The sequence below is a fragment of the Epinephelus moara genome, chromosome 22 (assembly GCF_006386435.1).
Source record: "Epinephelus moara isolate mb chromosome 22, YSFRI_EMoa_1.0, whole genome shotgun sequence".
Taxonomy (NCBI): domain Eukaryota; kingdom Metazoa; phylum Chordata; class Actinopteri; order Perciformes; family Serranidae; genus Epinephelus; species Epinephelus moara.
Genome location: NC_065527.1, coordinates 1,381,741 through 1,394,948, shown reverse-complemented (window position 1 = coordinate 1,394,948; position 13,208 = coordinate 1,381,741). Strand labels below are relative to the sequence as shown.

At 45.0% G+C, this 13,208-nt stretch overlaps 1 protein-coding gene across 1 annotated transcript in view; it reads right to left on the bottom strand.

The window, feature by feature from the left end:
- gabbr1b (gamma-aminobutyric acid (GABA) B receptor, 1b) overlaps window positions 1–13,208 on the bottom strand; it is a 208,197-nt gene that overhangs the window by 83,752 nt on the left and 111,237 nt on the right. Inside the window, exons 16-17 of the mRNA XM_050035420.1 lie at window positions 6,880–7,030; window positions 2,910–3,042 (exon numbers count right to left, since the gene is read on the bottom strand). Coding sequence (XP_049891377.1) covers window positions 2,910–3,042; window positions 6,880–7,030 — 284 coding nt within the window. The remainder of the gene's footprint in view (window positions 1–2,909; window positions 3,043–6,879; window positions 7,031–13,208) is intronic.

Sequence of the window (13,208 nt, the reverse complement as noted above, 5' to 3'; positions counted from 1 at the left end):
TCATGGTATGGTATGCTGTACATAATCACGGAAACTGTCAGTGTGTCATTCTGTCAGTCAGTCATTCTGTCTGTCCCACGTTTTTCTACTCACTGACGTGGTCAATCTATGTGAAACTGCACATAGGCATTGAGGACTGGCATAGGTAGAAGGTGACAAAGCTACCAATGGCTATGGACTAGTGATAATAAATTAATAAAGGGCAGTTTAAGCACTGCTCTTCACATAAAAATAGTCATCATAACATCATAGAGTTGTAAAACCATAAATCACAAAATCCAGTAAGATACAACATTTTAAAAGAGTTGCAGCAGCGTGAAGCGTAAAAAGAAAGAGTTTCAGATCTGTATGAGGAGAGTCAGAGTGAGTTAAAGTGAACAAACAACCAGGTTTACTTCGATAAAGATGACCTGCTTGGCACCACAGCAGGCCTCTGATTGAGACAGGCCTTTATTTGTTAAAACATGGAGCCACACCAGGCTGGTAAAAGGGACTGGGTGTTAAATTGGTGCCAGGCTTTAACTTAAGTTTTACAGTAGCTGAGGACGCTCTCGGTCTATACACGCCTGACATATGTGGAGGCACGGGGTTACAGATCATTTAATCATCACATTTATTTCACATCATTTACATTTTCAGGACCGCCATCTGCTGTACGTAATACACTGACCACAGACCAACTTAACAAAATCTGAACTCTCCTACTATGACAGTTTTATTGGTAGTTTAATGAATGTCTTGTAGATGTGGGTGTGGTTTAGGCAGGTGTTTGGAGGCGGGGTCAGCACTTATGTCACACCTGGGGGTTGGTGGCATTGACTCATTAGGTGCTGGGGAGGTTTTTGTGCTGAACAGGCATGCCATGAGGACGATGATGGAGGCAGAACATTCTGAGGACAAAAACAGACCGAGGAAGCATCTGACACTCCACCATGAGTCATCCATGTTGACAGACCTTCACTCTGAACAACCATGAAGAGGGGGACTGGGCCGAGGGAGGTGTCCAGTGGAGAGCAAGAGCCTGGTGGAGAGTCAACCACACACAGATAGGAAGGACCACACTCACCCAGGGAAGTCCAGGTACATGTGTCACGTCTAATGCATCATGTAGAAAGGCACTAAGTTACGAGCTTACTAGCCTCAGCTGATGCAGTCCCACGAGCCTGGTTTAGCCCCGCAGCGTAACAATCCCTTTAAGGTTTGTGGTCCCCTCGAATATTAATATCTATACAATAAACACAAGTAACAAACCAATAATGAATATCTGAGACTCTGAGCACACTGACGCTCTGCAGAGAATAATTTCAAACCCTCTCATCACACTTGACGTCTCGTAGTTTCACTTACACGAGAAACTTTTTAGCTCTGGTAAAAAAACGAGCTGTGTGGAAACCAGAATCAGCAGGTGTTGTTTGTTGTCGTGGTCACTGGGGGGGCGTCCAGCAGGGATCCACTCTCATCGGCTTTAGAGGAACAGTTTTAGAAAATACACCTATTAGCTTCCTCAGAAGAATCTCTGATCACTCTGGTTCATCTGCTCCAAAATCTGCTCAGTCTGGGGTGAAGACTCAGAGGAGGTGGACCGGCGAGGTAAAGCTGGAGCTGCAGGTCTGCAGACCGCACTGATTACAGAGTCTCTGAGGCTGCAGACACAGACCTGGATGAACTCTGACACTGTGACATCTTGTGCTTCAACTAAAACCTTCTGCACCAACAACAACAATAAATCCTGCTTCACAACAAAACTCAGTGGGCGTCACCAGACCTACACAGGTGTGGACAGACTGCTGTCCAACCAGGCCAGAGACACGCTGACAGGAGAGATCAGAGGAGCAAACAGGAGCTACGCTGAAAGCTTAAGAACAGGAGTGTGTCAGCGTGGAGGAGCCTGCGGGACACATCACTAATTAAATGAAATGATCCCCTCAGACCTGTCGACTGGCCGACGACCTGAGTGTTTTTCACTGCTGGTTTGATCGGTCCACCTTTACACTCCTCACCTGCTCCGACATCAAACAACCACCTCCTCCTCTCACTCCTCCCCGCTGACCCCCGGCCTGCTCTCAGTGAGGAGGATGTGTGTCGGCTCTTTCACAGACACATGAGGAAGGCACCAGGCTCAGACGGCGTGTCACCCTCCTGTCTGGAAGTCTGTGCTGATCAGCCAGCCCCCGTCTTCAGACAGATCAACAGATCACTGCAGCTGTTTGACGTCCGCTCCTGCCCCACCCGTCAGTCCCTCAGAAACCCTCCATCACAGGATTAAAAGACCACAGGCCGATTGCTCTGACGTCTGTGGTCATTAAATCCTTTGAATTAAGTTGGAGACTGTTGGTCCAGCTGAAGGACATCACAGGACCCCTGCTGGGCCCCCTGCAGTTTCTGTACCTTGCAAACAAATCAGTGGATGATGCACCAGAGTCAGGTACCCGATGGTTACCCACAAAAAGCTGTGGAACTGGTAAAAATATGTATACACACACATTCACAGGCACAGATGTGATCCATGTGTCAGTGGATCACAAACTTCCTGACAGACAGGAAGCAGCAGGTGAGGCTGGGAAGATCAGCTCCACCACAGTCTGCACCAGAACCCCCCGACGGCTGAGTACCCTGCCCACGGCTACTCTCCCTCCACACCACCGTCTGCACCTCCGCAGATCAGACTGATAAACTCCCTCCTCTAGTATCTGGACACCTTTGAGCACAATTTGAAAAACATTTAAATAAAAAAACAACTCTATCAATAAACATAAAATGACTGATGTGATGATTTGGACAGACGGACAGTATCAACTGTTTACTGTCAGTGATGATAATCCTTGTGTGCAGAGCTGCTTCCAACAGTAAACGCTCTGCAGTATGTTTGAAATCAAACCACTGTGTTTGGAGCGACTTTCAAAGCGTACCTGGCAGACGACGGGGAACTGTCTCCTGTGGACATGTAGGCCGTCGATGCCCAGAGGGAAGACAGCAGCCAGCGCCATCATGCAGCCCACTGCAGTCATGTTGTTCAGGTAAGGCTGAGAGTTCTGGATGTACCTGGAGCAGAAGCAGAGACGCATTTATGTTTCTGTAAACATGCACATCGTCATAAACAAATACACAAACAATAGACTTATACCAGAGTGAGAGGAATAATAACAGAGGGAGGATTCAGGATCTATAGATGGTACCAACTGTTTCTGAGTGTAAGCTGCGTCATCATCTTAAACTACAGCTGACATTTCGAGTGCTTTCATTGCTTTAACCAACACTTCACTGTTTCCAATGACACAGATCTTATTCTTCAGCCGTTCCCAGGCCGAACACTTCAACTATCATTTCAGCTCTGTGGACCAGTTTTCCATGGACCCTCAAATCTCCGTCCTCAAACACTCTTTTCCTGAGCCTGCCGAGGCTCCACTGGCAGAGCTGAGGTGAAGGTTGACCTCAAGTTCTTTTAGGTACTGTTAGTACTCACATACCAACTGACACTGACACTGCACATAAGTGAACCACGTCCAGCACTTCCTCTTTAACCAGACATTTCAACTGCTGACATCAACTATGCTTCAAAAACACTTCCAGCAGTCACACATCGACGACTCTTACACAGGGTCCAAAATTAACATCCACCAAATGCCAAATGAGGTAGATTTTCCCTTTGCTGAGTCAATCTCTGAGGGCTCACTGCCACACTGGAGGGTAAATGTTTGTACCAAAATATTCACGTAACAAAACTGTGCTTAGTCTCTGCCATGTTTTCGTATTTTTCAGGGACGCGCTCTCCTGCTGTCTACAGAGGTGTTTTCATGCTTGTCAAAATGGTGCCACAAGCTGATCGTCTCCAGCGCCTCTGGTTCAGTTGTACAGGACATCAGCTGATCCACTAAAATATCACTTGCCGCAGGTCCGATCCTCGCCTCCGTTAGGCTAATGTGTAGCTGAGGGTAATAAGTTGCCCCCATTACATGAAAGTATAAAATAATTACACAGAGGCTTTTTAGTCTAAATTTTGGTCCTCAAATAGAAGACTGACCGAAACCTCACGTGCTTTCACTGTTGAGTCCAGGTCAGACCAAAGATTTGTGACGAGATGAAACAGGTTTAGAACGTTGCAGAGAAAAGTGTCAGCGGTGTGAACTGGCCGGTCTGAGCTCGACTCAAGCCGGCTGATGGTGTCACCATGACTGTGGTCACTTCCTGTCAACGTTACAGATCAGAAGCACAGAGAGTTGTTGACTAGAGATGATACGCCGTCTCATGGTGGTCACTTCCTGTCAACCAGCAGCTTTTTACAACATTGCAGAACGGAGCGTTGACAGTAGTTGTTTGTGTCAACTCGTCTCATCATGGGTCCTTGGTCTGAGCTGGGTTTTACACTTCAGCTGCTTTTACCAGCTACATGTCAACTGACACTTCACTTGATTATATTCTTCAGCTCCTCACTTTCATCTCCACATTTTGGAGGATTTACCTCGTCTTTATATTATGCAAGAGAAGAAATTTAGACCTCATTAACACGCACGCACGCACGCACGCACGCACGCACACACACACACACACACACACGCGCGCACACACACACACACACACTTACCAAAATAGAAAAACAAAAAGCTCTGGGTCAGACTGAAAAAACAGATTGCACAGGCGTGCTATGATACACACACACAGACACATACACACACTATCAGGCACAGACGGATATTTGTGTCTGTCAAAGGCTCTGTCTCCGAGGGCCGGGGCGCACACACACACACACACACACACACACACACACACACACACACCAATCTCCTCGCTGTCATCCTCCTGCTGTCACCCAGTCCAGATATTAGCTGTTTGTCAGGAATATAAAGTCTGGATTCAACTGTCTGCTGCCTCACACACGCCGCCCTAACAGTCACTGTCAACAGTCAGACTGAGCTCTGTAAATATTACACAGATTACATCGCCTCAGGAATGCATCATATCAAAGGTGTGCTGTTGTCCCCGGCTCAGTGTGGGTCCTAAAGAAAGAAGGTGGGTTACAAAAAGGAAAAACTAAGGCTCACAGACTGAAGCCTCCAGTTTAAACTGGTTTGGCTCTGGACTGCTTCGTGTCTTTTACCTGACTCCACCTGTGTTATGTCCATTTTAACTGTCACGTAAGCAACGAATTTTTTTTTTTAAAGATATTACCTACTAATTTGTCCAACTTGATTCAATCCTTTGATCATTTATTTAATTTTTGTTATGTGACACTTTTGTGAATGGTCCCTGTGGTCCCTCTCACACACCAGATATTACCAAATACTGTGTGAGTGTTGTGTCCGTCTGTAAATGTCCTGTCATGTCTGAATGAAGCTGAGAGCAGCAGTAACCTACACCTGTCTGGACGTCATTCTAACAAGTAGGTAAAGACAGCGACGCAGAACGATCTATGTCTGAGACGGACTTCAGTCCAGTATTCAAACTTTAAATGGACTTATATGATCTTAAATGATGTCTATGATTGGGGAGCTTTGATTTCCAGCTATAATTCAACATGTGTCCAATGCTGGAAGGTTGAGGTCAAGCAGACGTTGGGTTTTTATGGATATTCAATTTTGAATCCCAACCACATTGCAACATCTATCTAACGTAGCCAATGTTGAGTATTGATACCAGCCCCATTTTCATTTCCAACAAAAATTCAACACCTTTTCCAACGCTGGGTTTTGACAAAGATCCGATTTTGAATTCCAACCAGAATGTAACATCAACCCAACCTTGGAATCCGATGTTGAGCCAATGTTGGGTTTTGTCTTGAACCCGGTTTTCATTACCAACAAAAAGTCAACAAATGTCCAATGTTGGAAGATTGAAGTCAACCCAAGGCTGGGGTCTGACATCAAATTGAGATTAATGGGGCGTCGGTGGCTTAGTGGTAGAGCAGGGGCCCCATGTACAAGGCTGTTGCTGCAGCAGCCCGGGTTTGAATCCAGCCCGTGGCCCTTTGCTGCATGTCATCCCCTCTCTCCCCCCTTCTCGACATCTGTCCAACATTGGAAGGAAAACGTCAGCCCTAATTTAATAGATATCCCGTTTTGAATTTCAACCACTATGCAACGTCTATCCAATGTTGGAATTGATGTCACGCCAACATTGTGTTTTGACGTCAACCTGATTTTCATTTTCTATCAAAACTCAACATGTGTCCAACACTGGAAGGATGACGTCAACCCAGCTTTGGGTTATGATGGATATCAGATTCTGAATTTCAGCCACGATGCAACATCTCTCCAATGTTGGAACTTGATGTTGTGTCATCCTTGAGTTTTGATGCCAAGTTGATACTCACTTCCAACCTAAATTCACCATCTGTCCAACGCTGGAAGGTTGACATCAACCCAAAGTTTTGTTCTGATGGACATCCAATTTGGATTCCAGCCACAATGCAACATCTGTCCAACACTGAGATTGATGTCGAGCCAACGTTGGGTTTTGATGCCAACACGATTTTCATTCCCAACCAAAATTCAACATCTGTCGGACATTGACAGATTGAAGTCAAGCCAACGTTGGGGGTTGACATCAAATTGATATAAATATCCAATCAAAATTCAACATCTGTCCAATGTTGGAGAGATGACGTCAACACAACGTTGGGTGTTAACAGATAACCAGTTTGAATTCCAACCAAAATTCAACAACTATTCAACATTGGAATCGATGTCTGTTGAGCCAACCTTGAGTTTTGACGTCAACCTCATTTTCATTTCCTCTCAAAATTCACGACCTGTCCTCTGCCGGAAGTTGATGTTGAGCCAACATTGGGTTTTGATGCCAAACTGATTTTTATTTACAACCAAAACGGGACATCTGTCCAATGTCAGAGTCCAGCGTCTTTCTGACATCATATTGAGGGTTTACCTGACATTGCTGTTGTAGATGTTGAAGGTGAGGCAGACGATCCCCAGCAGGATTCCCAACCCAGCAAAGACGGACACAGACACAAAGATCTTCTGGGACAGGTAGCGAAACTCCTCGATGACCACCGTCTGATCTGCAGGCGGTCCTGATCCTAGAAAACACAGAGGAGCAAATGAGAAGGATGAAGGGACTCTAAGGAAAAGAGACGAGTGACAGAGGTGAAGGAGAATGTGTGAATAAGAAGAGCAGAAAAGTGAAATGCATCTCCAGTGTTTGCTCAGACGACTGGTGTAACTACCAGCACAGTGTCCAGCCACGCCTCAGCCTCCCATGTCCCGTCAAGGTTTGTAGTAAATCACACCCAGTCACTAAGTGTGTGGCGCCACCGCCAAGGTTCATTTAATGTTCAGATCACAGCTGGCACTAACGGGTTGGGCGCACAGCCACAGTTCAGGACTGAGAAAAACACTTTCACTCCTCGGTTCATTTCATTCATTGACCTCCACCCTACATTATTCATGAGCCATTTCCTGATTTTACAAGAAACATTTGTATAATGAAGTGCAAGGTCTGTTCAACGAGGCGCAGGGCTCGGTGAAATGAGGCTGTACAAACCTGAGAGACGCACGGGCATAGTTATGTGTAATATAAAATCATCAGCTGTGGAATGAATCTATAGATTGTTTCACCTGAAATGAAGACGGCCGGCACAGCTCCCGAAATCAAGGCGGTCATTCAGTTTGTGATAACAGCATCGAATCTGGTCCATATATGGCTTTATATGTGTAGCAGCATTTAAATATCAGGGCTCTGCAGATGACACTCTGATTCAGATTCTAATGACCATGGCGGCAAAATCCAGTACCAAGTCCCAAACCGTTTCAAATACTCTTTACCAATTTATGATTTACATTTAAATCATATTATATTTCATTTATGGTCGCTAACCCAAAAATGTAATTGTCACACACACTGTCACCCAGGCTGAGAGAATCTTACGAGACGCAAACACTGCTCTCGGTCGGTGTGTCAAGCTCATATGTATTAAGTATGAATCCTGGGTAATAGTCCTCTAACCACGAGCACACATTCTCACACTGGGAACTCTGTTCTATCTGACACAGCCCGAAGAATGAACATCCTGTCGCAACAAAACATCATCCCGGCCATACTGAACCTAAGCAGCCAAAGGTTAGCACCTGTAGAGAGAATTAATTCAAATATTATTAGCTTAAACTCACTGACATCATAAGTAACTGCATGAAAGGCACTTCTAATATAAGTGAAGACTGAAGGTTACGATACTGTAACCCTAGTTCTATTAGCACAGGCGGAGCTCCTTGGGTAATGTTCCTACAGTCATTAGCACACATTCTCACACTGAGAATTACATAGATGTAGCCGGCTGCCCACATACATGCAGACTGTATGTAGTATATAGAGTGTAAAGAAGCCGATTGCTGGCGTCAGACATCCTACACCATATTTAGCAAACAGCGTAGAAGTGACAGGGCCACAATCCAAGGATAGCAGAGGAATAACCTGCCTATCTCTAACCTGAACTCCAGCCAGTCACACTCCTCGTGCCTAAACCGTACTAATCCAACCAATGAAGGTGATCTTGGGAGAGTAGGGCAGGTCATTCCTTCACTATCCTGGGATTTTCAAATTTGTGACAGGGCCCCGAGGTAGAGGGCTAATAGAACAAGGGTTACAATATCGTAACCTTTACACTATCTCACACAGGCTCCGCCCTCTACTGGACTCTTTGTGTACAGTGGGTGGAGCCTGATGAGCGAATGTCCTGCCATGACACAAAGCTTAGTCACTGTACATACACGTAGAAATGTAACGCCTGAGTGGTTTTGCAGAAATATACAACACGAAGGTTTTCTCCTGGCAACTGGGCCGTACAGAGACGGACTACAGGCGAGATCAATGTTTTGCTCTTCCCGGGCAAAATGTTGCATCATCACTGACACAGCTCACCCACACAGATCTTTCACTGGTTGCAGGATCAGGTAAACACTGGCGAGAATCAGACTTCACTCTGTCTCTGAGGAGTCATGGTTTCATTTACAGTTATACCTTTTGATACTGGACAGTAACCGGATCCACCCAAGACCATCGCTTGGCTCCAATCATTCATCACCATGTGGTAAAGGATGCACCGGATACTGTGCATGTTGCAGTGAGTAAAACATGCCATGTGAGAGTAACCACACACCGGAGGTGTCGGTCAGGACCGACTTCATTTCTAATGAAAAACACAACCTGGTGTGACACTGAGTGTAATAACAACAAGCCGCCCCTCAGCGCTCAGCCATCAATTAATCAATTAGTCTGCGTGTCAGCTTTACAAATACAACCTGCCCAAAGCAATTACAGCACATAACAGGCAGCATATGCAGGAGTAAATTACAGAGTGTAAATGAATGCTAAATATAAACAGAGCAGGGAATCCTACACGGCTGTGATTAAAGGAACCATATCAGGATCAGGATCAGGATCAGGATCAGACTGGTGCTGCTGATATCTGACCAGCAGTGTCTGATCACCGGGGCTGGACTGGGACAAAGAGTCGGCCCTGGCATTTTAACCAGTCTGGTCAACCACAGTCAATCACACACATACACAGCTCCAGATGTGTCAGTGACCACATACATTAATAATCAGCATTAAGGTAAACATAACTATCAGATCAAACTCAGACCTGGCAGACGCTCGGTGCACCTGTGCTCCGATCAGGGCCAGAAAACTTCCGCAGTCCCCAGTGTGTCGTTACACATTCTAAACATCACATTTGCTTTAATTATTTTAAAAGCCGCAGAGAGGGCTATTGATTTACTGATTAACTGAAGAGGCCTGTTTACATCCACAACAAATGAGCCTCTGCACCAACATCAGCTCCGCTGGTCTGAGGAGAACCTGTGGTTTTATAGAGAGCACGGGGCAGCAGACACACTCAAGTCTTTTTACCTGATACTATAAATAATAATCCTAAACATTAACACACGTTACAGTGACATTGTTGATCTGACAGACAACGTTTCGGACATAGAGTAATTTCCAAGTATAAAATCAACTTCACATTTACATTTTTTTTCTCATTTCCTTACGTCAGTCTGAGCTGTGTAAATGAAAACAATAATAATGAAATAATATTCTCTTTGAGCTACAGAGGAACACGCCGTCACGTTCAGTTTGTTCAGTGTTCTGTCGTCTCCTCTGTGCTCGTCTTGTCCGTGTCACTGTCATCGTCATGGAGAAACTCATTTGCTTCTTCGTCCAAATCGAATTTAAAATGTTGATCAAAACAGGAAGTGTCGCAGTCTGAGTCCATCGACATGGCACGGCTCCACGGCTGCACAACCGTAAACTTTTCCGTCTGCGCCGGCATTCTCGTGCAGTTTACAAGCTGCTACATTTCTGTAAATATTTTTCTTGAAGTTTCATGCAGATCTTCTTCTTCGTTTCTTTTTGGACACGGCAGACTGTTCTATTGACAAGATGTGTCACAGCGCCCCCTGTCTTATAACAGTGAAGACAGGGATCGATGGAAACCAGTGGCGGCTGCTGGTCTTTCAAACAGGGGAAGCTCACTTTAAGTTTACATCATAACATGTGTCATATTGTAGCGAGGCAGTAACTTATAAAAGGAACATTTAATTGAAGCAGTTTTTCACACACTCATGCCGTAGAGCCACAGCAACACACACCTCAGAGATTTTCAGATGGGTTTAACAGTGAAAATGAGCTGTATGGCTTATGGAAATCAGGAACTCTGGACGGCACTCTGTCAGAAGACTCCACTCGCTGATGCCGGTGTGTATTTCCAAAGCGCTGTCAATCACAAAGGGGTTCAGCCTTTTAGACAATTCCTCCAATCATCATGCAGACACCGAGCGTCCTCTCCCGCCTACCGCTCCATCAGGTCCCAGGGAAGCTGAGCCTCCCTGGAAGTGACGATTTGCCGCATTTATCCAATGACCGACTCACTTTGCTGCATAAAAAAACCCTGCTCAGCGCTGTCTCATAGGAATGCTTGGAGGCTCTGTGTCCACCGTGCTGACACGAGAATGTATGACAGGGAGGTTGCGTTTGAAAACTGGTGATAAGCAGCTGACGTTTGAACATCATAGTCATGATGTTAAACGCATCCTAGTGCACGTTTAATGCAATGTAGATTCTTGTTTTAATGTAAATTCAATAGTGCATATTTGACCATTTCTTCTATGAACTTTTAGGGGACGTTCAGCCTCCCTTGTTGTCTCAGAGCAATCGGCCCTGATACAACATCTCGTCAATGGCAGAGAAATATTAAGTATTATAATCACACAACATTAGTTTCAGTTGTTATTACCTGACCCTCTCAGGCTTCCATAGTCAATATGATAGTGATAGTCAGTGTCTGTACCCCTACGTTCACCTTTGGGTGTCTCCCTCCTTACCTCTCCCCTTTTGCTGTTGTGATCCCTGGGAGAGGTAAGAGACATTGTTTTAGTTAAGCTGTTTATATGTTTCATGGTAACATATTCCTGTGTCACTTCACTGTGTCGGGGCTGGAGGTATATGGTTCTGTTTGACAGAGGATTTTTGTTTTTTGCCACTTCCTGTCAGTGTTATCAGGAATAAATGGAGGTTGCCTGCAGAGATATCCACGGCCTGGACCTCTTCATATCAACACGACGCAGACATCACTGAAGTTCACCGGTCACATTTATTCTTCTTTTGTTTCCAGGGAAACACACAAATCTACACTATAAAAAATAAATGAAGACTTTTAGTCATTCAGTCCTCACTCATTTATGAAACAACCTCTAAAATAACCTTTTTTTCCAGTGTGGCCGACAGCCTGCTGAAACAGAAAATCTACCCACATTTGGCGCTTGGCGGGTGTTAATTCTGCGACCCTGTGAGCAGCGCTGCAACACCAGCAGGCTGAGGCGGACAGAACACAGTACTACTGTGAAAACATCCTCTGTGTGGCTCTGGAGGCGTTTTCTAAAGTCTGAAAAAATAACCCTGATAATGTTTCAAAGGCTAAATCCTAACAGAAGGTCTGCGTTACAAATTGGGGACGTGGAGTTTAAAGACGTGGGCGTCAAAGACACTAACGACTTCTGCTTTCAATGAATCTCACAAATACTCTGCGGCTCTCTGAAACTACAGCAGGAGCGTAATGAGGCTTTGTTTCCATTAAATTTACATTCTATGGGCTGTGCACCGCAGAACATGTGTGAGTGTGTGTGTGTGCATGTCAGTGTTGCCTCCTTAGCTGCGCTTTCAGAGCATCTGAAGCTCGAGCAGCGACAGAGCGGCCCGAGGCGATGCGGTGTAAGATCCGTGAGCCTCGGCGTGTTTGAATGAGATGTTAATAGCAGCCATGTTGCCATGGAGTCTTAAGGTCAGAATAGTAACAGGAGCTTCTTCTGCCTCACAAATGTGTTGCTATGGAGGCTACCGGTGTGTGTGTGTGTGTGTGTGCGTGTGTGTGTGTGTGTGTGCGTGTGTGTGTGTGTGTGTGTGTGCGTGTCACACGTCAGAGGCTGATGCAGAGGATTACTTTGAGAACCTCACTTCAGAAGCTCAGTGTCTGTTACTCAGACAGCAGCTATTTTTGATTCATGTCATAATAATAATAAAACACAGTGAAGAAAAAGATCTTTTTTAACATAAGGTGGATAAAAATTATCTTTTATTATCATCAAGCTGAGCACGTCTGGAGACGCTGACTGTTGTGTAGTATAAATGCCTATATTTGTATTGAGAGTCATGCAGAGTGCACTCAGCTTCCGGCTGTCTTAAACCATCAGTGTTTATATCAAATAACAGAGTTTAACTTGCATTTAATCCACCGCAGGGCTCTGACCTTGGAGACAGGACAACAATAGTTAAAGAAATCATTTTGAAATCTGGAGGTTGCTCTTTGACTCGTAAACAGTGACTACAGGTTTGTTAAACTGCAAACTACACACACAGCTGATAACTACTAATTGTAAAAAATAAATGAAGACACGCAACCATAAATGAATGCATTAAATACATTCACTCATTTTCCATAACAGCTTCTCACTGCTGTTGCATACAGGTCAGTTCGATACGCATTTTTCTGTTCCCACAGTAAAAGTTGTGGATGGTACCAACAGAAGCGTTCCTAAGCGTCCCCATGTTTGGTCCCCCCTCTGTTGGGGTACCTAGCACACAGATCTGGTACTAAAAGGTGGAGCTGTGAACACTGCAGTCTGATTGATCAGTAGAGGACGGTCACTCTGGTTTTATGTAACCTCTGTTCATACATCAGTAAACTACAACCACTGTTCATACTG